Source organism: Mastigoproctus giganteus, chromosome 6, assembly GCF_048544385.1.
Source record: "Mastigoproctus giganteus isolate SK-2022 chromosome 6, ASM4854438v1, whole genome shotgun sequence".
In the NCBI taxonomy this organism is placed as follows: Eukaryota; Metazoa; Arthropoda; class Arachnida; order Uropygi; family Thelyphonidae; genus Mastigoproctus; species Mastigoproctus giganteus.
This window is the reverse complement of record NC_143580.1, coordinates 127,072,209-127,095,079: the sequence shown is the minus strand read 5'-3', so window position 1 is coordinate 127,095,079 and position 22,871 is coordinate 127,072,209. Positions and strand designations below refer to the sequence as shown.

At 37.7% G+C, this 22,871-nt stretch overlaps 1 protein-coding gene across 2 annotated transcripts in view; it reads left to right on the top strand.

Annotated features, from left to right (window-relative positions):
- Dhc64C (dynein heavy chain, cytoplasmic) overlaps positions 1-22,871 on the top strand; it is a 1,460,071-nt gene that overhangs the window by 237,336 nt on the left and 1,199,864 nt on the right. For both annotated transcript variants that reach the window (XM_090376486.1, XM_090376487.1), the window contains exon 17: positions 12,027-12,206. In XM_090376486.1, the coding sequence (XP_090232612.1) occupies positions 12,027-12,206 (180 nt within the window). The remainder of the gene's footprint in view (positions 1-12,026; positions 12,207-22,871) is intronic.

Genomic DNA, 22,871 nt, shown 5'->3' with positions numbered 1-22,871 from the left:
TAAAACTCAGTCTTGTCTTATATCTCGCAAAAAGGATTCTTGTGCTCCTATGCATATCTTTAGTGACACTCCGATTTCTAGGCAAAATGATATATCTCTTTTGAGGATTACCCTGACTTCTAATCTCTCTTGGCACAAGCACATTACAAATATTGCTTCCTCTGCATCTAAAAAACTTGGTTTTCTCTTTTGCTCTCGGCGTTACTTTTCTTCCAAACAACTGCTCACTCTGTATAAATCGCAAATCCGCCCTGCTATGGAATATTGTTCCCACATCTGCTGTGGTACCCCCAAAACCTCTCTGAGGCTTCTTGATTCCATTGGGAAGAGGGCAGTTAGGTTAATTAATGATTCATCTCTAACAGAGTCTCTCCACTCGCTTTCTCATAGACATACAGTTTCTGCTGCATGCCCCTTCTACAGATACTTCCATGGGCACTGTTCTTCTGAATTGGCTTCTATAATTCCCGCTCTCTCTTTCAAAACAGTCCGAACACGTGCCCCCACTAGCCAACATCCATTTACTGTCCAACTTCAAACCCACAAAACCAACTTTTCATCTTCCTCATTTATTCATTCAACTGCTGTTTTCTGGAACAACCTTCCTTCATATGTATTTCCTGAAAATTACAATCTACAGATGTTCAAGTCCAATGTCAACAAATATCTTCTTTCGTCTTCCCAACCTCCAACCGAAGCACGGCACTAAGTACTATAGGTTCTAATACCTCTCGTGTTTGGGATTCACATAAAATAAAATACGCAGAACGTTTAATGAAACAATGGTTCTAAAGGATAATCTAACTTATGTAGTTTAACAATACTGAAAATGTGGGGGAGAACATTGTTGTGTATGCCAATTTGTTAAAGGGTGCATAAACAAATTTGCTTATCACTTATAAGTCTCCTTAGTGTCATCTAATTTATTCTTAAGTTTATTGATATCAAAAATGTCTGTTTTTCTATATGTCATCGTATCTGAAAGAATGTGTACCATTTTATCTACATATGTGCTTTTGTCCATAATTACTGTGGTGTTTCCTATATCTGCCTTTTGTATTAAGATATTGAGATTCTTTAATGTCCGAATATCAACTAGTTGTCATTGAATAATGTTAGACTTATTAGTTAAAAATGGCATTAGTTTCACGAATAATCCGATTCCTATCTGGATGGTTATACAGTTTGCCCTGTATCTCAATTACTGCATATTTAATAGGGTAGTTGTTGCAACTTACGTCAAAATTAAAACCGTATTCTGAACTGGACAATGCCTCGGTTGAAAATGAACACGTGGAGATGTTTACGACAGACTTTGTCTTGATATCTTTCTTAGTGAGTTGGACCTACTTCTTAGAGTGTCTCTGTGCAACTTAATTAACCTTGGCCTTAATATGTGTATTGTAATTTACGAATAGAGACCAACCCATGGTTGACATCTGTTTTGAGTTCAAATTTAAGGCGATGTATTTTCCGCAGAAGGTGATATTTCTCCCTCAATCTTTTCCCTAATTCTATCTTGGCTATTGTCACAGCCATTCTATGAAGGATACCAAGGTATTTTTTAGTCGTGTTCGAAAATATACGTGCAAACTTTGGGACTATTAGCATTAGTAGAGGCATACGATACAAGAAAGCAAGTTTATGCAGAATCAGCCAAAAAAAAACTGCTCCCATTTCACCCCACTGTTCGTTCCAAATACCTGTCCTGCTCAGCCTTATGTTTATTTAGGCTATCAGCTTCCACAACAAAAGATGGAAGTCTGTTCCACCAATCAACTACCTGGCTAAAGGCAAATTTTCGCACACCTATTCTACAACTATCTTTTCCCAATTTGCAACTGTACACCCTCATGTTCTCAGTCTGAGCAAGAGGAAGAATCCCATCAGCATTCAGCTTGCTCAACCTATTCAAGGCCTTATACACCTCAATCAGATCAGATCACCTCACAGGTGCCTACTCTCCAGGTGCTGCAATTTGTAGAACTTAAGCCTTTCTTGGTAAGAGAATCCCTTTGTTCCTCGCACCAATCTTGTTGTCCTTCTCTGTACTTGTTCTAGCAACTCTACATCCTTGCTGTATGAGGCCTCCAGACCTATATTCAGTATTCAAGGTGTGGCATGACCATTGCCTTATACAAGGGGATAATCATCCCCTTATATGCCTGCTAGAAAAATTCCTGTATGTCATTGAATATTTGACCGCACAATTACCTCCAGGTCTTTTTGGCTCCTCCGTAGCCAGGTGGGAAGGAGCAGCAGTGCATAGCACACACTTCTTGATTAGATTGGGGTTCGAGCCTGTCCTAAAAACCAAATAACAAACAAACAAGTTGCCACTTCTGAGCCTATTTTCACATCTTATCTAGATCTAGTTCATTATTATCATTATCAGTCATATGGTGCAAGGAAGCCTGAGGCTTTTGATGGAGTAGCATACTGTCTTTACTGTTGTTAACACCCCTTCCAACCTTTGTATAATCTGCAAACTTGGCCATTAAACCTGATATACCTTCATCAATATCATTGAAAACAATAATGGGCCCAACATTGAACCCAGGGCAATTCCACTAATAACATTTGTCCACAAAGAGCAGTGTCCATTTATTACCATTCGCTGTCGTCTCCCACTCAACCTTCCTGTTATCCATTGTAGCAACTTACCCTTAATGCCATTCCTCTCCAATTTGTACAGCAGTCTTCCATATGTAACAGTATCAAAAGCTTTCCTGAAATCATAGCATCCAATCAAATTGGTCAGACAAGACCTCCCTTTAACAAACCCATGCTGTGTCATAACTATTACTGCAGTGTTTTCTAAATGATCCTGCAATGTTTCTTTAATCAGTGATTCCATTATTTTCCCTGGAACACAAGTTAAACTAACAGGTCTGTAGTTACTTGTGACATATTTTGAACCCCCTTGGAATTGGTGATACATTTGCAGACCTGCAGTCCATGGCAGGGACCTTTCCTGAGTCCAAAGGAGCTCTCATAATTATGGCTAAGGGTTTGCTTACACTCTTTGCTGCCTCCTTTAATATAACTGGATAGATCCCATCCACCCCACGTGCCTTATGTTTAACTTCAACAATTTCTCCTTCACTTTGCCCTGTTATTACAAAATCACTTAGCTCCTTGTTAGAGTTTGATAAACGTCTGGTACTGACCTAATTGAATAACTCATGTGTGAATGTAGGTGTAAAATATTCATTCAGTTTATCAGCTACCTGAGCATGATCATCGATAGTCACCCCCATCTATGTTAAGTGGTCCAATCTGATTCATCCCTTTCCTTCTAGAGTTTACATAATTAAAGCATTCTTTGCTGTTTTTCTTTGCATCCTTTGCCAAAGATTTCTTATAATCTGACTTCTCCTGACTAATCTCCTTTGTGACTTGATTACAGAGTAGTTTATCGCTTCTGTGTCACCTGATACTTTATATGCATCCCATACATTCTTCTTCTCTGCCACTAGCCTCATTAATTCATCTGACATCCATTTTGGCCTGAACAATATTTCTTAGTTGGTATGTAAAACCTAGTATCTTCCAAGATAAATTCTTTGAATGCTTCCCATTTTGAATTTGCTATTGGTAACAGCATCAGTTGGTCCCACAGTATAGAATTTAAAAACTGTCTGAGACCTCTGTAGTAACCTTTATGAAAGCAAAAGCTCTTCACTTTAGCCTTGATGGTAGTTACATCTTTAAGTAATTCCCACATCAGTACATTGTGATCACTGTCACCCAGTGGTTCCTTTTTCTGCAAATTCCTAATGCATGAATAATCACCGCTAATAATCAGATCAAGAGTATTACTCCCTCTGATTGCCTCTCAAAATGTTGCTGTAGAAAACAGTCATACAATAAATTCACAAGTCTTGCTAGTGTGTGAGTGACCAACTCACAAGTTCCAGTCAATATATTTGGAAAGTTAATATCCCCCATTATAAGACAAGACATTCCGATTTACTGGCCCACTCTATTTCTCTCTGTAATTGCTCATTATACTCATCAGACTTATTAGGCCTATAACATACACACCTACTTTCATTTTTCCTTTCCAGTGCTTATTTCGCACCAGACAAACTCAACACTGCATTGTCCACCAGCATAAATTGGATGCACTTCCTTAGATTTTGTTTCTTAACTAACAGAATAACCCCTCCTCCCTTCCTGGTGTGCAACATTGTACTCCCTAAATTCCAATTCTGCACTGCTTATATCTGTGTGACACCACATCTCTGATATCCCAACTATATCTGCCTTTGATGTCTTGACTACTTCAAGCTCATCAAATTTATTAACTGTGCTCCTAGCACGAGTGTAAATGCAAGTATACATGCACCTGTTCCTACTCTTAGTTACTATTACACAGCCCATGTATTTACTTGTTCCACTATGACCCCCAGCAGTCCTGGAAATCTCCATTATCTTGCTTTGCAGGGTGCTGCTCATTCTAATAGAAGCAGTGCAAGAATCATTTTTGCCTCTGCCTGCGGCCACTGTTAATCTTTTAGTCTGTGTATCACCCCCCCCCCCCACCCCAAGCTAGGAATTTTCCGAACCACCTAACACTGCCTTGATAGCATCAGCAAATATTCTTGCACCCTTTTATTTAAGTGTTCCCAATCCCTGTAGAAGCAGTCTCTCCTGTCAACAAGCACAGACTAGGCAGAGAAAAATTCTACCCCTTGAGTCTTGCACAGTCTCTCCAGGGCCGAATTAATCAACAAGGCTCTCATCATATACTCCATCCTATTGTGTCTGGGCAGAAATTTTACATTATGAAACAGCTCATTCTAGATGTTGAATTTCTGGCAAATAACACGGAGGTTCACAATGTGCATTACTTTGTTTGCATCCCATATTCACATGTTGCGGTTTCCTGAAGTACAGAATGATTTTTGTCTGTGAGAAGACTGAATTGAAGGAAATGTATGTCTGAATCCGAATAGTCCATGTTCACTACAAAGTTTCTTAGTTTGTATATCATTATGCTTCAATTTCACTATTTCATTTCCATTTTGTAATCAGAGTTCATAGTGAAAGGTATCAGCAGCAGCTGTAATTGATATGCCGATATTGCACTGAAAAACTTGGACATGCATATATATTTCATTGCTATGTTTTCTTAGCTCAAACCATAACCATTCTTATGTGGCACACTTCTGGTCTTGGTAAACTTGTGTTATTCCTCTATGAATTTGTGCTGTTGAATTTGTACTGTAGACTTTTGTGGGTAGTAGTAGTAATTTATTTTGTTTTTAAGCATCTTTGCATCTGCATGCAATTTTGTTATAACAACCTGCATCTTCTTGTGAGGTAGCCATTTTTTGCATTGTAGGATTATTCCCATTAGTATGGGAATAATAATGATGGGTAGCTGAAGGCAGACTATTCTGCCTGCAGCCAGCCATTTATCCTGCAACCATCCTTCCTAATTTTGACATGTTTCCTCGTGTGTAGTCTGAGTAGGTGGAAGAGTAGCATCAGCATTGAACCTGCTCAAGCCAATCAAAACCTTAATAACAACTCAATGAGATCACCTTGCAGGTTTCTATATCCGGAAGATGAAATTTGCAGAACTGAAGCCTTTCTTGGTAAGACCACCCTTTTGTTTCCCTCAATGATCTTATTGCTCTTCTCTGTACCCAGACCTGTATGCAGTACTCAAGATGTGACCAAACTACTGCCATGCACATTGAATTTATTTGCACAATTACTTGCAGTTTGATGTGACGGTCTGGATTACTGCTACCCATATGCAGTATCTTGCATTTGTCAGTGTTAAACTTCAACTTCCATTTCTCAGCCCACCTGCCTAATTTTTGTAGATCTTGTTATAGTTGCTTATTTTGATTACTGTCATTAATAAACCTGCCAACCTTTGTATCATCTCTAAACTTAGACATTAAGCCTGATCTACCTTCATCAGAATCATTAATAAATATAGAAGAAAACAATGGGCCCAGCACTGAAACCTGGTTACTCCACTAATAACATTATTCCATGAAATATGCTGTCCATTAATTACCAATCCCAATCTTCTCCTTTTAAACCATCCCTTTATCCATAGCAGAAAATTACCCTTAATACCACACCACTCCAATTTGTACACCAGTCTTTTATGTGCAACATTATCAAAAGCTTTCCTGAAATCCAAAGTATGTGATATCAAAATTATTTTTTGCACCCAGTGCCTTTGGTACTACATCATATTATCCAATCAGATTAGTCAGACAAGATTAACAAATTCATGTTGTGACTGTAGTATAATTGTATTCCTGTCTAGATTGTCCTGCCATTCCTTTTTTAATCAGTGACTACATTAGCGACTTGTTAAAAAACTGGAGCAGTTATTAAGCCGAAGGTCTGTAATTATTTGTGTCACCTTTTATGACCCCCCCTTTGTGAATTGGGCAATACAATTACATATCTCCAGTCCATAGGGACCTCATCTGAATCAAAACATTCAAATCTCATTTTGAAATCTCACTTAGAATCCAAACTCATAATTAGGGCTAAATGTTTGTTTACCTTCTGCTCCCTTTATACAGGGTGTGGGACAAATACACGGCATAACTTCAGGAATGAGTTCCTCATATGTAGACAAAAATATTTTATATCAACATAGTTCTGAAAATGCTTGATTTCCGAGTTTTGAAGGTCTGTCTATGACACTTAACTGTTCACATCACCTTATAGTAATTGTTCAAAATGTCCACCTTCCTGAATACAAGTCTCACATCTGTCTCATGGATTCGCGAAGATGATGCCAATTTCCTGGCATGTTTCGTATTGTATCGCAACCTGCCACAATTCGATTGTGGAGAGTTTCCACACCGGCTATCAGAGTCGAATACACCAATGAATTTAAATGGCCCCACAAGAAGAAATCTAGTGGGTTTAAATTATGTGAACACGGAGGCCAGGCATTTGGTCCACCCCTGTACTTTAGGAGTCGTAGATCTTGGTCATCCTCTGTCGGCAGCACAAGGTGTAATGGTCCCATGTTCACAAAGGCGGCGATGGATACCTTCAAACGTTTTTCTGTCTGGACATCTTCGTTCTGGGAACCTTTCGTGGTACAAACAATGAGCCTTCAGAGCATTGCCATATGTAAACTGCATATCCACTTGCTCCTGATTTGAGCACATCGTTGGAATGGAAAACCACCAGATTCTGTCAGTGCCTTGTGAAGAAGGAAATCACCTGCAGGAGATAAGACATTCTGGTTAATAACTCGGGAACCAAGCATTTCCGGAACTGTGTTGATAAAAAAATATTTTTATTGTCTATATGTGAGGAACTCATTCCTGAAGTCATGCTGTGTATTTTTGAGACACTTTGTATAATTCAGTATATTCCTTCTACCTGAGGTGTTTTTTTAACTTCAATTTCTCTTACACTTTCCTCTTGTTTATCACAAAATCATTTAACTCCCTTAAAGTTTGATAAACTTCTGTCATCCCTTTTCTTAAAGAATTCTGCCTATGTAAATGTAGGTGCAAAATATATCAGTGGGAATGTAGGTGCAAAAGATACTCGAGCAAGATCATCAACAATTAAACCATTGACATCAAGTGGACCAATTTTCAACTTCTTCCTTCTACTGTTAGTAGGTGGTAGAGATGACTTTCATCAACCGGTGAAATACCACCACTTTGCTTATTGGAGGCTTGAAGTGGTGAAACCCATGTTTAGTCTCTAGAGCAAAGTTTCCGGAATCCCCCCCCCTCCCATACTTCTCCTTCAACCCATGTACGGTACTAAGTACTATAGGTTTTGATACCTTTCGTGTTTGGGGTTTCATAAAAAAAAAAAAATAAAAAAAAAATAACTAAAGAAGTCTTTGCTGCTTTTCTGCGCATTATTTTGTAAAGATTTTCATAATCTGCCTTTGCTTGCCTAACAGCCTCTGCAAATACAGGCAGTTCTCGCTTTATGAGTTTCTGGATTTACGAGTCCCCCCACCCACCCACAAGTATCAAGTATCAACAAAATCGAAAATATGAACATTAATTGCAAAAATAAACATTCATAAATACCGAATTCCAGATGACATGTGTAGCTATAGAATACAGTGTACCCCACTTTGCGATATTGATCAGTTCTGGAGACACCATTGTATTGTTAAAATATTGTAATGTGAACCCATAAAACATTGTTTTTTGGTAATTCGTTTGAAGATCTTGGAAGTTGAAATATTTGCTGTATAACTAAGCTATTTTTCTCTCTAAAATGTCATTTTTAAGGTCACGAGCGTGACCATAAGGTATAAAAGGTCATGAGTGTTGTTTGTAAATTGTATTAGTTACCAATTCAAATCATTAAAATTCACAACACTTTCATCGTTATCATATGTTCCATTATAAGAATCAATTTTAAACGCCTTCGTGATATTTTTCTAAATCACATTTCTGGAGGTTGCTACCATAAAACAATAAAAACAATTTTCACTTTCTGGTTTCTTGGGCTTTTCTGTTACTGTAAGCAGTTATAAACGGGTATTAAACTCAATCTTTTTTGCATTTGCAAAAATTCTGATAGCTGGAATTGTGTGGTTTTTTTTTACGTTATTATGGTGAAATGTGTTTCCCCATTACTGGAATCTTCACTCGTATAAAAAACAAATAAGTTTTCAGAATCTTCATTCCTTTTTTTTTTTTTTTAGCTTTGTAAACTTGTTACTCCACGTGAATCATGTTAGTTGCAATTTGTGTGTGTTGTTAAAAAATGCTTATGCATGCAATCGTGACATTTGTAATTAAAAGAGAAGATTATCTTGGAAACAAACACCTCTTGAAACATTTCTGAAGAAGACGACTCCTTGTGCAACAAACAGTGCCGAGCCAATAATGAATGAATATTGAGTGTGCGTTCAGTCTATGATGATGATGATGAATAAGCATTCTTTAACATTTGTAAGTCGTAAATAATTTCTCTTTTATTATAATTTGCTTGATTCTACAGGCTACGTTTGCATTTCTTTTGATAAATCAATCATTGTTTAAACATAAACTAATTTCATTGTTGAGAATGTAACCCCTATTTTTAACCTTATGTCTATGGGAAATAAATTCCCGCTTTACGAGCTTTCGCTTTACAATCATGCACTAGGAACGAATTACTCCTAAAGTTGAGAACTACCTATATTGTTCAGGCTTTAGGCCTAAATGGATGTCAGACGATCCAGTGAGAGTCATGGCGGAGAAATAAAATGGATAAATGCATGGGACGCATTTATCAGGAGATGCTAAGGTAGGTATAAAATAGTCTGTAATCAAGTCACAAAAGACGTTAGGGAAGCAAAGGCAGATTTTGAGAAATCTTTGGCAAACTGTGCAAAAAAAAAACAGTAAAGAATTCTTTACTTATATAAACTCTAGAAGGAAGGGGAGGAATTAGGTTGGTCCACTTAACATCGATTCAATTGTTGATGAACCTGCTGAGGTCGCTGGCAAACTGAATGAGTATTTTGCATCTACATTGACATACAGGATGTGTGTAGGGAAGTGGAGGCCAGAAGCTTACCAAACTCTGGCAGGAAGCTAATTGATTTTGTAATCACTGAGGAGATTGTGGAGTGGTGGAGAAATTGTTGAAATTGAACATAAGAAAGGCACATGGGGTGAATGGGATCTGTCCAGTTATATTAAAGGAAGTAAGCAAATACTTGGACTCAGGGGAGGCTCCCGTGGACTGGAGATGTGCAAATTTGTCCCCAATTCACGAAGGGAGCATCAAAGGGTGACACGAGTAATTACAGACCTGTTAGTCTAATTTCTGTTCCAGAGAAAATAATTGAGTCACTGGTTAAAGAAGCGATGCAGGATCATCTAGACAAGACTGAAGTTATAGTTCAGACACAGCATGGGTTTGTTATGGGAAGTCTTGTCTAACAAATTTGATTGGGTACTATGATGTGGTCACAGAGGAAGTGGATGCAAAGAATAATTTTGATATTATGTACTTGGATCATAGGACTGCTTTTGATACTGTTGCACATGGAAGACTGCTATACAGATTGGAGCAGTGTGGCATTGGGGACAAATTGCTACAATGGATAAAAGGGTGGTTGAGTGGGAGAAAACTGAGAGTGGTTATCAATTGACACTGCTCTTCGTGGATTAATGTTATTAGTGGAGTCCCCCCAGGGTTCGGTGTTGGGCCCATTGTTTTCTGTATTTATCAGTGATATTGATGAAGGTATATCAGGGTTAATATCTAAGTTGTCAGATGATATGAAAGTTGGCAGGGTTGTTAATGACAGTGTGCTGCTGCACCAGATTCTGGAAAACTTAGGCAGATGGGCTGAGAGATGGCAACTGAAGTTTAACATTGACAAATGTAAAGTACTGCATATTGTAAAGTAATGCACAAATGTAAAGACTGGGTAACGTATCAACTGGGTGGCACTACACTCAGCGTAATAGAGAATGGAAAGGACTTGGGGGGCCAATTGTGCAGTCCGATATGAAGTTTTCTGAATATTGCAGACAAGCTGCAACAGTAGCTCATGGTGCATTGTCAATGACATAGAGGAATTTTGCTAGCAGGGATGAGAGGGGGTTGCTCCCTTGTATAAGGAAATGGTCAGGCCACATACTTTGAGTACTGTATACAGGTGTGGAGGCCTCATTTTAGGAAACATATAAAGCTGCTGGAAGAAGTACAGAGAAGGGCAACAAGATTAGTGAATGGAACAAAGTGTTGCTATTACGAAGAAAGGCTTAAGTTTTGGAAGTTACAGTGTATAGAGACTAGGTACCTGTCAGGTGATCTGATTGAGGTGTATAAAGTCTTGGTTGGTTTGAGCATGCATCAATGCTGATGGGATTCTTTCTCTAGCTCAGAATAATCACCTGACCAGTCATAAATTCAAATTGAAGAAAGACAATTGTGGAATAAACGTGCGGAAATTCTGTAATGAGCAGGTGGTTGATAGTTTGAACAAACTTCCAGTGGCACCTCCGTAGCCAGGTGGGCAGGAGCAGCAGTGCGTAGCACACACTTCTTGATTAGACCGGGGTTCAAGCCTGTGACCACCAAATACGGAGGATGCGGAAAGGTCAGGGAATGACCACCGGTGAATGTAAGCAGGAGCAATATGGCCTTAGTTGTGAATGCTCCTAAAAACCAAATAACAAACATAACAAACTTCCATTTGTTGTAGTGTGTGGAAGTCAACAACTTAAATAATTTCAAGGCAGAACTAGACAAACATTTGGAATGAATAGATGGGTGAAATGGGAGGTTTTTTTTTTTTTTTTTTTGCTGAAGTTTTATTATCATTATTATTAGCCATATGGTGCAAGGAAGCCTGAAGCTTATGTTGCATCAGCCAAAAATAAAAATAATTCCGAGAGAGAGAGAGAGAGAGAGAGAGAGAGAGAGAGAGAGAGAGAGAGAGAGAGAGAGAGAGAGAGAGAGAGAGAGTCGGAAGTAGAAAGGAATTACCAAGAAAGAGAAGAATGATATCCAAAAATACATGATATGTATTTCTTATAAACTTACTTTCTTGCATCATATGCCTCTATTAATGCTAATGCAACTTGATTGCAGACTAGTTTATATTTACCATAGGCTTAAGTATCAACTGATAATTTATATGTATAGAATATACATCATATAAATTATTGGGTGCATAGAATTTAAAAACTGTCAAGGACCACTGTAGTCACCCTTATGAAAGCAAAAACTTCCCTTTATCCTTGACAGTAGCTATGCCTTTAAATAAATCCTATATCAGTAGAATTTTATTTTACTCTCACACAGTGGATCTTTTACCTGGAGATTCTTAATGCATGAAAAATTGCTGCTGATAATCAGAACAAGAATATTAAAATCGCCCTTTTAAGACATTATGATTTGATATATTAGATCTTACTTTATTACTGATTAGGGGTACATTTGTTTTGGAAAAGCATGTTGTTTACGAATACAGAATTTTAGTTTTATTGCTCTTGATCATAATGGTTTAGTTTCTCTTTGGATTAATTAACAGATTTTTTTCATAGGTGGATGACTTACTGACAATTGAGGAGCAAATAGATATTGATGTAAGGTCCCTGGAAACCTGTGCTTATAGTTCAACTATCTTTGCTGACATTCTTAATAAAATTCAGAAAGCAGTGGATGATCTTAGTCTGCATCAGTATTCTAATTTACATTTGTGGGTCAGCAAATTGGATGAAGAGGTATTGTATTTTATTTTTCTTTATTTTTTTTAAAATAGAATTGATTGAAATTCGTAATAACAATGCATATAATACAAGGCAGTCAGAATTTCTGAACTTCATTTTTTTTTTTCTTTCTCATCTTAAATGATAAATTTTACACCATGTCTCCTATGTATGCTTCTTTCACTACGTGGTTGCTTCTGTCGTTGGTGAATGTAAGCAGTGATGAAACTTGGGATATCACTGCCGAACATAAGTTTGTATTCTGTGGCTCTGCTCAGTATTGTTACATTGCACAGTACTTGCTCTGCTGAGTTCAGTGGTTGTCCTTCAGAATTAGATTCTCCTAGCTGCCAGCTTTCTGGATTTATGACATAAGATGCATTCGTTTTTACTACTTCACCCGTTGACCATTGTGATATAATTTTTCTTCATCTTTCTTACATAAAAAAAAGTAAAGTTACAATTTTGCAATTAAATTTAGAATTTTTAAAAACTTTTAGAAATTTGTAATGTGATCATTGTATAATCACCAAGTATCATCCATATGTTGGATGATATTTGGTGAACTAATTCATCATTCAGTAATGTTTCCCAGAGAACATTATATTCAACCAGATTGAAATTAATCTGTTCACAAAGAAGGGGGGGGGGTCAGTTTCCATTATTTACCATTATCACTGAAGGGAAATAAGAAATATTTTGCCAATCAGTTCTGTAAATTTCATTGTGAAATCCTATTATGTTTTCTTATAAAAGAAGAAATAATTAATACATAATTGTCCTCCTTCAGAAAACTGACAACGTGCACAAGGACAAATGAATTGAAATGCGTTATCCCATATCATTCTTATAATTTTAATAGTTCCTCATAAAAATGCTGAGTTTCAAAGAATAATTACCCAGGCAAAAAAAAAAAAAAAAAAAGACTGAATTCATATTTTACTTGTATGCAGTTTTGGAAAGGTTCTTGACAGTGAAGTTTGAACATCAATGCATTATTGTAAATAAAAGTTGATCAGCATTTTCAAAGAGTTAAATTCTGATACTATATCTTACTTGAAACATTCATAATCAGTTAATGTCTAAAGACACTTCAAACAGAAATTCAGATGGAAAAATGTTAGCTAACACATGTTTAAAAGCATGCCATATGAGATGTGGCTATTAGATAATGAAGCTACATGTGTAGCTACTGTCTGATTTTTTTTTTTAATGAAAACCCCAAACGTGAGATGTATTTATAACCTATAGTACATATTGCCGTGAATGGGTTGGTGGTTGAAGATAAAGATATTTGCTGACATTAGACTTGAAAGTCTGTAGACTAATTTTCAGGAAATACGAATGAAGGAATGTAGTTCCAGAAAATGACAGTTGAATTAATAAATGAGGAAGATGAAAAGTTGGCTCTGTGAGTTTGAAGTTGGACAGTAAATGGATGTTGGCTGGTGGATTGTTTGGACTGTTTTAAAAGAGAGAGAGAGCGGAAATTATAGAAGCCAATTCAGGAGAACAGTGCCCATGGAAGTATCTGTAGAAAAGGCATGATACAGACTCAGTATGTCTATGAGACAGATTGGAGAGACTCTGTTAGAGATTAGTCATTAATTAACCTACCTGCCTCTCTGAATGGAATCTAGAAGCCTGAGAGAGGTTATGGGGGCACCCCCCCCCCAGATGTTTTTTTTTTTTTTTTTCTTTTATGTGAACCCCAAACAAGAGCGGTATTAGAACCTATAGTACTTAGTACCGTGCTTGGGTTGCAGGTTGAGAAGACGATAGAAGATATTTGTTGACATTGGACTTGAACTTCTGTAGACTGTAATTTTCAGGAAATACGTATGAAGGAAGGTTGTTCCAGAAAACGGCAGTTGAATGAATAAATGAGGAAGATGAAAAGTTGGTTTTGTGGGTTTGAAGTTGGACAGTAAATGGTTGTTGGCTGGTGGGGGCATGTGTTCGGACTGTTTTGAAAGAGAGAGCGGGAATTATAGAAGCCAATTCAGAAGAACATTGCCCATGGAAGTATCTGTAGAAGGGGCATGATACAGACTCAGTATGTCTATGAGACAGATTGGAGAGACTCTGTTAGAGATTAGTCATTAATTAACCTACCTGCCTCTCTGAATGGAATCTAGAAGCCTGAGAGAGGTTATGGGGGCACCCCCCCCCCAGATGTTTTTTTTTTTTTTTTTCTTTTATGTGAACCCCAAACAAGAGCGGTATTAGAACCTATAGTACTTAGTACCGTGCTTGGGTTGCAGGTTGAGAAGACGATAGAAGATATTTGTTGACATTGGACTTGAACTTCTGTAGACTGTAATTTTCAGGAAATACGTATGAAGGAAGGTTGTTCCAGAAAACGGCAGTTGAATGAATAAATGAGGAAGATGAAAAGTTGGTTTTGTGGGTTTGAAGTTGGACAGTAAATGGTTGTTGGCTGGTGGGGGCATGTGTTCGGACTGTTTTGAAAGAGAGAGCGGGAATTATAGAAGCCAATTCAGAAGAACATTGCCCATGGAAGTATCTGTAGAAGGGGCATGCAGCAGAAACTGTACGTCTATGAGAAAGCGAGTGGAGAGACTCTGTTAGAGATGAATCATTAAGTAACCTAACTGCCCTCTTCCCAATGGAATCAAGAAGCCTCAGAGAGGTTTTGGGGGTACCACAGCAGATGTGGGAACAATATTCCATGGCAGGGCGGATTTGCGATTTATACAGAGTGAGCAGCTGTTTGGAAGAAAAGTAACGCTGAGAGTGAAAGAGAAAACCAAGTTTTTTTAGATGCAGAGGAAGCAATATTTGTAATGTGCTTGTGCCAAGAGAGATTAGAAGTCAGGGCAATCCCCAAAAGAGATATATCATTTTGCCTAGAAATCAGAGTGTCACTAAAGATAAGCATAGGAGCAGAAGAATCCTTTTAGCAAGATATAAGACAAGACTGAGTTTTAGAAGGGTTGAAATCAACTAAGTTGACTTTGCTGCACTGGAGAATTACCTGAAGATCGGCATTTAAGGAATGGGTAGCAGATTTTTGAGAAGTTGAAGCTGATTGAGCAGGACAAGGTTTCTCAAAATGGAAAGTGGAATGCAATGTGCTATCATCGGCAAAACTATGGATAGGATTTCCAGTCAATGGAAGAAGGTCATTAATATACAAGAGGAAAAGAGTGGGGGAAAGAACTGAACCTTGGGGGACACCAGCATTAGTGGAGAAGTTAGAAGACAGAGCCATCTACCATCACCTCAGTGAGCGATCAGAGAGAAAATTGGATAACCAATTACTAAAAACAGTTGGCAAACCATAAGATGGAAGCTAGTTTAGAAGACTTTTATGCCAAACACGATCAAAAGCCTTTGAGTTGTCAAGAGCAACTACTCGTGTTTCACCGAACCTTTTCATTGGATTAGTCCATAAATGGGTAACATAAGCCAGAATGTCACCAGTGGATCGACACTGACGGAATCCATACTGGGGATCGTTGATCAGATGGAAGGTTTCTAGGTAGTTTAAGAGTTGGTGGTTAATTGATTTCTCCATTACTTTAGAAAGAGTAGAAGTAATTGCAACAGGACGATAATTGGAAGGGAGGGATTTGTCACCCTTTTTAGGAACTGGCTCGATATGAGCAAATTTCAAAGCAGTAGGAAAAACACCTCTAGAATAAGAACGTGAAAAAAGGTGGTAAAGAATAGGTAAGCTCAGGAGCATAGTTTTTGAGAACAAATGGAGAAATACTATCAGGACCCCCAGCTTTCTTAGCATCAAGATTCATCAAAATCCTTCTGATATCCTTTTGACGGAAGACCACAGAAGGCATTGAATGGAGCGTGTTGGGAATGGTGGGAGGTGTTTTACAAAGATCATTAATGCATAAGCTGGAAGAAAGATGGGATGCTAGCAGGTCAGCTTTATCCTTAGCTGAAGTGACAACAGAACCATCTGGTTTGGACAGAGGTGGGATCAGAGATGGGAAAAAGTTGTGGGCAATAGCTTTGGCAAGAGACCAGAATGCTCGGCTACCATTAGGGCAAGAAGAAAGTTTTCTACTTTTAGCATGTTCAAACTCTAGTTTGGACTGATTAATAACTGCTTTACAGTTGTTGTGAGCTTTGGTGTAGGCAGAAAATGAAACTGAAGAATTAGAAACAAGCCAATTACGATATGCAATATTCTTCTCTTGTGAAAAGCCTTAGCACATTTATTGGAAAACCAAGGTTTAGGTAAAGGATGAGATTTTACATTGGAGTGTGGAATAAAGGATTCCATTCCTACAAGAATAATTTCACTGACAGAATCTGAGCAAACGTTGACATCAGAAGTTTTGAAACAGTAATCCGACCAAGGAAATGAAGAATAGAAATCTCGCAGGTCATTTCATTTTGCATTCTTGTAAAGCCAAATAACATGAGGTTGGGAATAGCCATGAGATAAAGGCTCCATTGGAGAAGAGACAATTGCTAAGTTGTTGGCTGAGGTGCCCAAAGGACCACTCACTTCGACCGTGTACTTAGAAGGGTTGTTTGTGAGAAAACAATCGAGCATTTTGGCTGTATGATTAGGATTGTTTGGTATTCTGGTAGGTAAATGACCAATCTGTGCAAGGTCATTAGTAATTGCAAAAGCCTCAGCATCTTGGCCAGCTGGGTCTGTCTGACTAGAAAACATAAGCCAGCTGGAGTTGTGAACATTAAAATCGCCAAGGAAAATTACTTCACTGTTAGGAAAGTTAGTCTGGAGAAATTCAAGTGTACCAAACACCACCTTCCAAACAAAGGCACAGAAGTTGACCTTGAACCTCACCTAGTTGTCTGGAAAATAATGTTTCAGCACACTTATCTGCTTTGCAGGGAGATAGGTTTTCCTTTCCTTGTGTTTTTGCAATATGTCAGAAAAGTTACAGACAGAAGAATCGAACAATGAGTCAACCTCAAATTTCTAACAAGACTAAAGAAAATACTAACTGAAATTTGTATTCTTAAGTCAAGTTTATGGGGAAGATGCTATGTCGAGAGTTTTCATAATTGAATGGCATAAAAGATTTTTAGAAGGAAGAGAGAATGTGTTAGATGATAAACGACCAGGCCATCTGATTTTCATGGAAACTGATAATTGTGGACTAGGTAAGGACATTGTTTTTAAGTGACTGTTGTTTGAGCATCAGAACTCATTATGGACAAAGAAACTGACATTTAGGCATGAGAGAAGTGTGTGCTAAGATGGTGCCAGAAATTTTGAATGAAAAACAAAGAATGAGAAGACTCCAAGTTTGTGAAGATGTTTTTCAAAAAATCCTAGATCCAGACTTTGAGTACTGCAATTACTGCAGCGAAAGTATGCTGTTTCAGTACGATCCACAAATGAAAAGACAGTCAGTCCAGTGGAAGACAAAAGCAATATCTCAGACCTAAAAAGCAGGAATGTAAAAATAAAAAAAAAAAAAATGAAAACCTTGCTTCTTGTTTTCTTTGATATTAAAAGAATTAATGACTGTTAATCAAACATATACATTTCACTGAAGTTGTGAAAAGGCTACATGAAAAACTTTGAACAGATCTGAATCGTGGAATGATGTTGGATGCTGCAGCACACACAATGCACTCTTTGTTCAGTTTCTGACCAAAAAACAAATCCCTGTATGTGAACATGCACACTGCTTGCCAGACCTAGCCCCTTGTGACTTTTTTCTCTTCCATAAACTACTGAACCCATTTTCAGTCCATTGAAGACTTTCAGACAAATACTACCAAAGTGTTAAAAGGGATTATAGAATACTTACAGAAATGAATGGAACAGAGTGAATAAGCCCAAGGCAATTATTTTCAAGTGGTATGGTACAAAATATTTCAGTTTACTTATTGCAAGAGTTTAATCACCACTCCTTGTATATAAACAAGGTGTTGGCTTGATTACCAGTTAAAAAAAAAAATACTGCGTTTTACAAAAAATTACTGTTTCCCTTGTTTTTTGGGAAGAACTTTGCTTTTTGTAAAAGTTTCCTATTTTCCTCCTGCCTGCAAAATGTGTAATATCTAGATTTTTGAAAGTTAAAAGTTGGCAGCTAAGTGTATGTGGCATCTTAGCATTTAACCTATGAGAGAGAGAGAGAGAGAGAGAGAGAGAGAGAGAGAGAGAGAGAGAGAGAGAGAGATTCTTTTAGAATGTGTATATTTACAGTCAAAATCAACCTCAACTCTTGGGAACAGTAATGTGTCAGAGTGCTATAAAAAAGTGATGTAATGATCTCAATCAAGTGTTTGTTAGAAAAGACACTATGATTAAAGGAGGGGGTAAGGCCATTGTAATGAGAGTGTCATTGAACTTTGGGAAGAACCCTTTGGACTAGAAAAGTGCTAATGTCCCTCCTGTCTGCAGATTGGATTGCAGAGCAAAAGCATGATGTCCTTAGCCATAACCTTTGCTTAACGATGCCATACAGGACCATCTTGAAACGAATGAACCTCTCAGCATAGGTTTGTTAAGGGGAGGCCATGTGTAATAAATGTGATGGCTCTTAAAAATGGGCAATTTTTGATTGCTGTAGAGGGCAATAGTTGAAGCAATTCCATGCTATATCCCATCATGGTGAGCTTTTGTAATAAAGAATTCTTTCCAATTGAAAGAAGCTTGGTCTCAGTGTCAACATTGGAAGATGACTCTGCAGGGTTCAACACTTGGCATCATCTCCTGAACAGTCTGGAAGCATGTGGGATTCCCAAAAAATTAAAAAAAAAATCAAAAAGAGGGACTGTTTGGCACTTAGTGTTGGTAACGTGCCTTTTTTGGGGCAGGCCTAAAAATGGGAGTATTAAGGGCATTAAAGGAGAAGATTGAACCCTTGGCAGTAATAAGCTGCCCTTACCATCTTATTAATTTTTGTGCCGAAATGGGAGCTGCATCTCTTCGTATGGAAGTGGATGAATATTTGGTACACACTTCCTACTATTAAGGAAGTAATGTTAAAAGGAAAGATAGATTTAAACAGTTTCAACTGGTGTCTGCCTCTGAAGCCAAAAACATTTTGAAGGATATGTGTTGTACATATTGGCTGCCTAAGGTTAAATGTATAACTGGATTTGTAGATCATTCGCAACTTTTCACAAGTCTGTTCAAAGAAGAGGTTTGAAATGGTGAGATTAGCAATATGAGAACTTTCAGAGCAATACCTGCACTTTTATGAGCAGATTGAAAAGTACAACAAGTAGTTGCCAATGAGTGGCACTGGCTCATTTTAAAATCCAGTTAATGATCAATTAAAGTTTTGAAAGAGCACAAATCGAGAGCTCAAGAAAAAGAACTTCTGAATTGTAAACTTCTGGTCAAAGCAAACCTAAAAAAGCCAAACTAATACATAATTCTAGGTATGTTATTGTTATTCATGCAGAAAGGTTGTTTTAGGTCTGACATTGCCATGTGGTCAGGAGAACGAGTGCAGTAGAACATGCCTTTTGAGTGGACCATGGTTGTAGCCAGTTACTTTTTCAAACCTGAATGAATCTCAATATTCAGTTAGGTTTGAAAAAGAAAAATTGAGTTCATATCCTCCTGTTGAATCTCTACAGGGTGTCTCAAAAATATTGGTACAAACGTTTAGGGGAGGTAGGTAACATCTAAAGGTATGTGAATCGCATAGGAACCCATAACTGGAAACGTCATGGGAAAGTAGTAGCAGAGGCACAAGAATCAGAAATGACACAAGACAGTAATTAGTGGCAAACATTTATTTGACATAATATTAACAATGGAGTAAGAAATGGATGCATTTTATTATGTTACAACAGATGCTTAAAGGTTCCACCACGAGACGCAACGCATGCGTGACACTGACGCAGCATGGATTGGCAGACACGGTCGAGCACATCTGGAGTTTCTTTGACAGTAGCAGCAGCACAGACGAGTCTCGCCATGAGATCCATTTCCATCTCCACAGGCGATTCATACATGATAGATTTGAGGGCCCCCTACAGAAAGAAATCAAGGTTCAATAAATCAGGTGAGCGCGGGGGCCAGGCAACGGGTCCACCACGCCCAATCCATCGATGCCTAAAAAGCCTGTTCAAATGGTCATGAACACACCTGCCCATTATGGAACACACTTCCATAATCGGCAGGCACCCTGTCATGTTGAAACCAAATGTTGCGTCTCACATTTGCTGGAACGTCAAGTAAACCTGGTAGAACTTGTTCAAGAAAGATCCGATATTTAGCAGAGTTCATGTGGGATGGTAACAGGTATGGGCCAACTAAGCAGCCACCGACCATACCTGCCCACACATTTATTGTGAAGTGATGTTGTGCCGCATGGGAATGCACACGTGTGGGTTGTCGTAAGCTCACACATGAGCATTGTGCTGATTGAATAAGCCTCCCCGAGTGAAATAAGCCTCATCTGTTAACAAAACATAGGCTGGAAAATTCAAGTCTTGAACACTTTCTTGGAGAAACCACTGCACAAAAGCCACACGTGCAGGATGATCTTGGGGGAGCAGTAACTGAACCCTTCTGAGATGAAAGGGGTGTAAGGAATCGTTGTGCCAGACACACTGTACACTGCAACGAGACACTCCTAAGGCAGAGGCAATGGCATGTGTGCTGGTAGTAGGATTATTCTGGACGGCATTCAACACACTTTCTTCTGTGGTGGGAGTTCTCGTCGAACGTGGTCTGCCCTCACTACTCCTCTAACCTCTAAATGACCCATAATCACACACATTTTGATGCACATGTGCAAACATGCAGTGGTCCGGTACATGTCTGTCTGGGAAGCGTTCTCCATAAATTTGTTGATTGGCTCGTCCATTTCCCTCTGCTAATCCATACACTAGGTGTATGTCTGCCAGCTCACAGTTCGTATATCGATGCATGCTCTTCGTGCATTGACTACTGCTTCAGTGAGTAAACCAGAAATTTTCCCTATCGCGAACTGGTGAACAGTGCCGTCTACCGACTTACAGTGATGTTTCCGGTTATGTGTTCCTATGCGATTCACATTCCTTTAGATGTTATGTTTGTACCAATATTTTTGAGACACCCTGTTTAAGTGCTTTTAACAGCCAAATTTAGTTAGCAGGATAATTGTTACAAATAAAAAGTTTAACTCAACATATCTGAAGAGGGCAAAGCCAGCAACTATCTTTAAACATTGAAAATCAGTTGATGTGTAATAGCATGTCGAAACAGAAATCCACACACTGAAAAACATTTGGTAAGCTAACCGTTAAAAGCTTACCATACTGAGGCTGTATTTAATTTCTAGTGTAGTATGGACTTTGAAGAAACTTCCTTCTTTTTCGGAAAACAACAACAAAAAAAAAACCTTCTGTTTTCCCCTGCTTACAAATGTCTAATCTCTAGTTGTTTTGGTTATATAATAAGGTTAATATAATAAGGTCAAAATAAGGTTAGATTTATTTGAAGTATGAAATTAATGAAAAGTATGGAAAATGTAGCTAACAATGCTAAAACTGTAGCTAAGAAGAAATATGATAAAAAGTATATTATCCATTAGATTTAATGATCTTTACAGGCCAGAGTTTGCTTTAAACATTTAAGATTACAGAATGGCACGAAACAGATGAGTCGCAGTTCTCTAAAGAAAATTCTGAGCTATTAAAGGTCAACAGGAATTTTTTTTATATATATAAAAGCTGATTTTCTGTACACTCTATCTTCATGTAGTTATGCTTCCCAGAGACACTCATACTCCTAAGAACAGCTCTCCAACAAAAGGCAAATTTTTACCATTTTTATTTGTTGCAAATCCAGGTGTTTTGCACAGTTAGGGAAATTTACAAACTCTCAGGATCAAAAATATCAGGCTGATGATAAGAATGTCACACACAAGAAGCTGCTTTTTTTTTTTTTTTGTATGAGTTTAGCTCTCCCTTTGAATGAAGATGATTGGCTATCATGAGGAAAATGTGATGAATATTAGAGCCATCACCATTGAATAAAATTGTAATTGATGTCAATGTTTCAGATTGCTTTTTGAATTCTGTAATCAAGATAAGTTGCTAATAGTATAGTAACTTGTCTTGAGAAGAGAATTATTCAAAAAGTGCCCTGAAACAATGGTATCACATGCAATTTTATTTTGTTAGCTGAATTTTTGTTAGCTTTGTGGGAAATCCATTTTTTTCAACTCTGAATAAATCAATATACCATTTAATTTCTCATTTTCCAAATATACATGGATTTTTTTACATTTTGAGTGGGTGAAGTTACGTGGAGAGTTGATTTTAGTTTATATTCATGACCTCGCTCATAGAATATTTAATTGTGGGAGGAGGTTAAATTAGAAATCTTTGTGTTGGCTGGTTTATAAACAAGTTGATTTGTGAAAATTGACTTTGATTAACCACTTTAGATATAAGCTTAAAGAAAAAAAGATTAAGTTATTTTTATTCAGAGTGATAAATATTTGGTTTCCATGACATTGCACTTAATATAATATTAGTTTCCATGCATGCATAAATAAAAAGCTTTAAATATCAAATTGTTTTGAGTTGCCTACCTGTATTTTCATTGTATCATTTGATTTGTGTAATAAATGAAAATTAACATGCCTTAAATAACTGTAAGCTAGTAATTGCCTCACTTACTCTGATGCTTCAGTTACTCAGCCCTCCCACACCATGCTCATTACTGTAATTATTACATGTTAATTCCAGCTGTGTTTT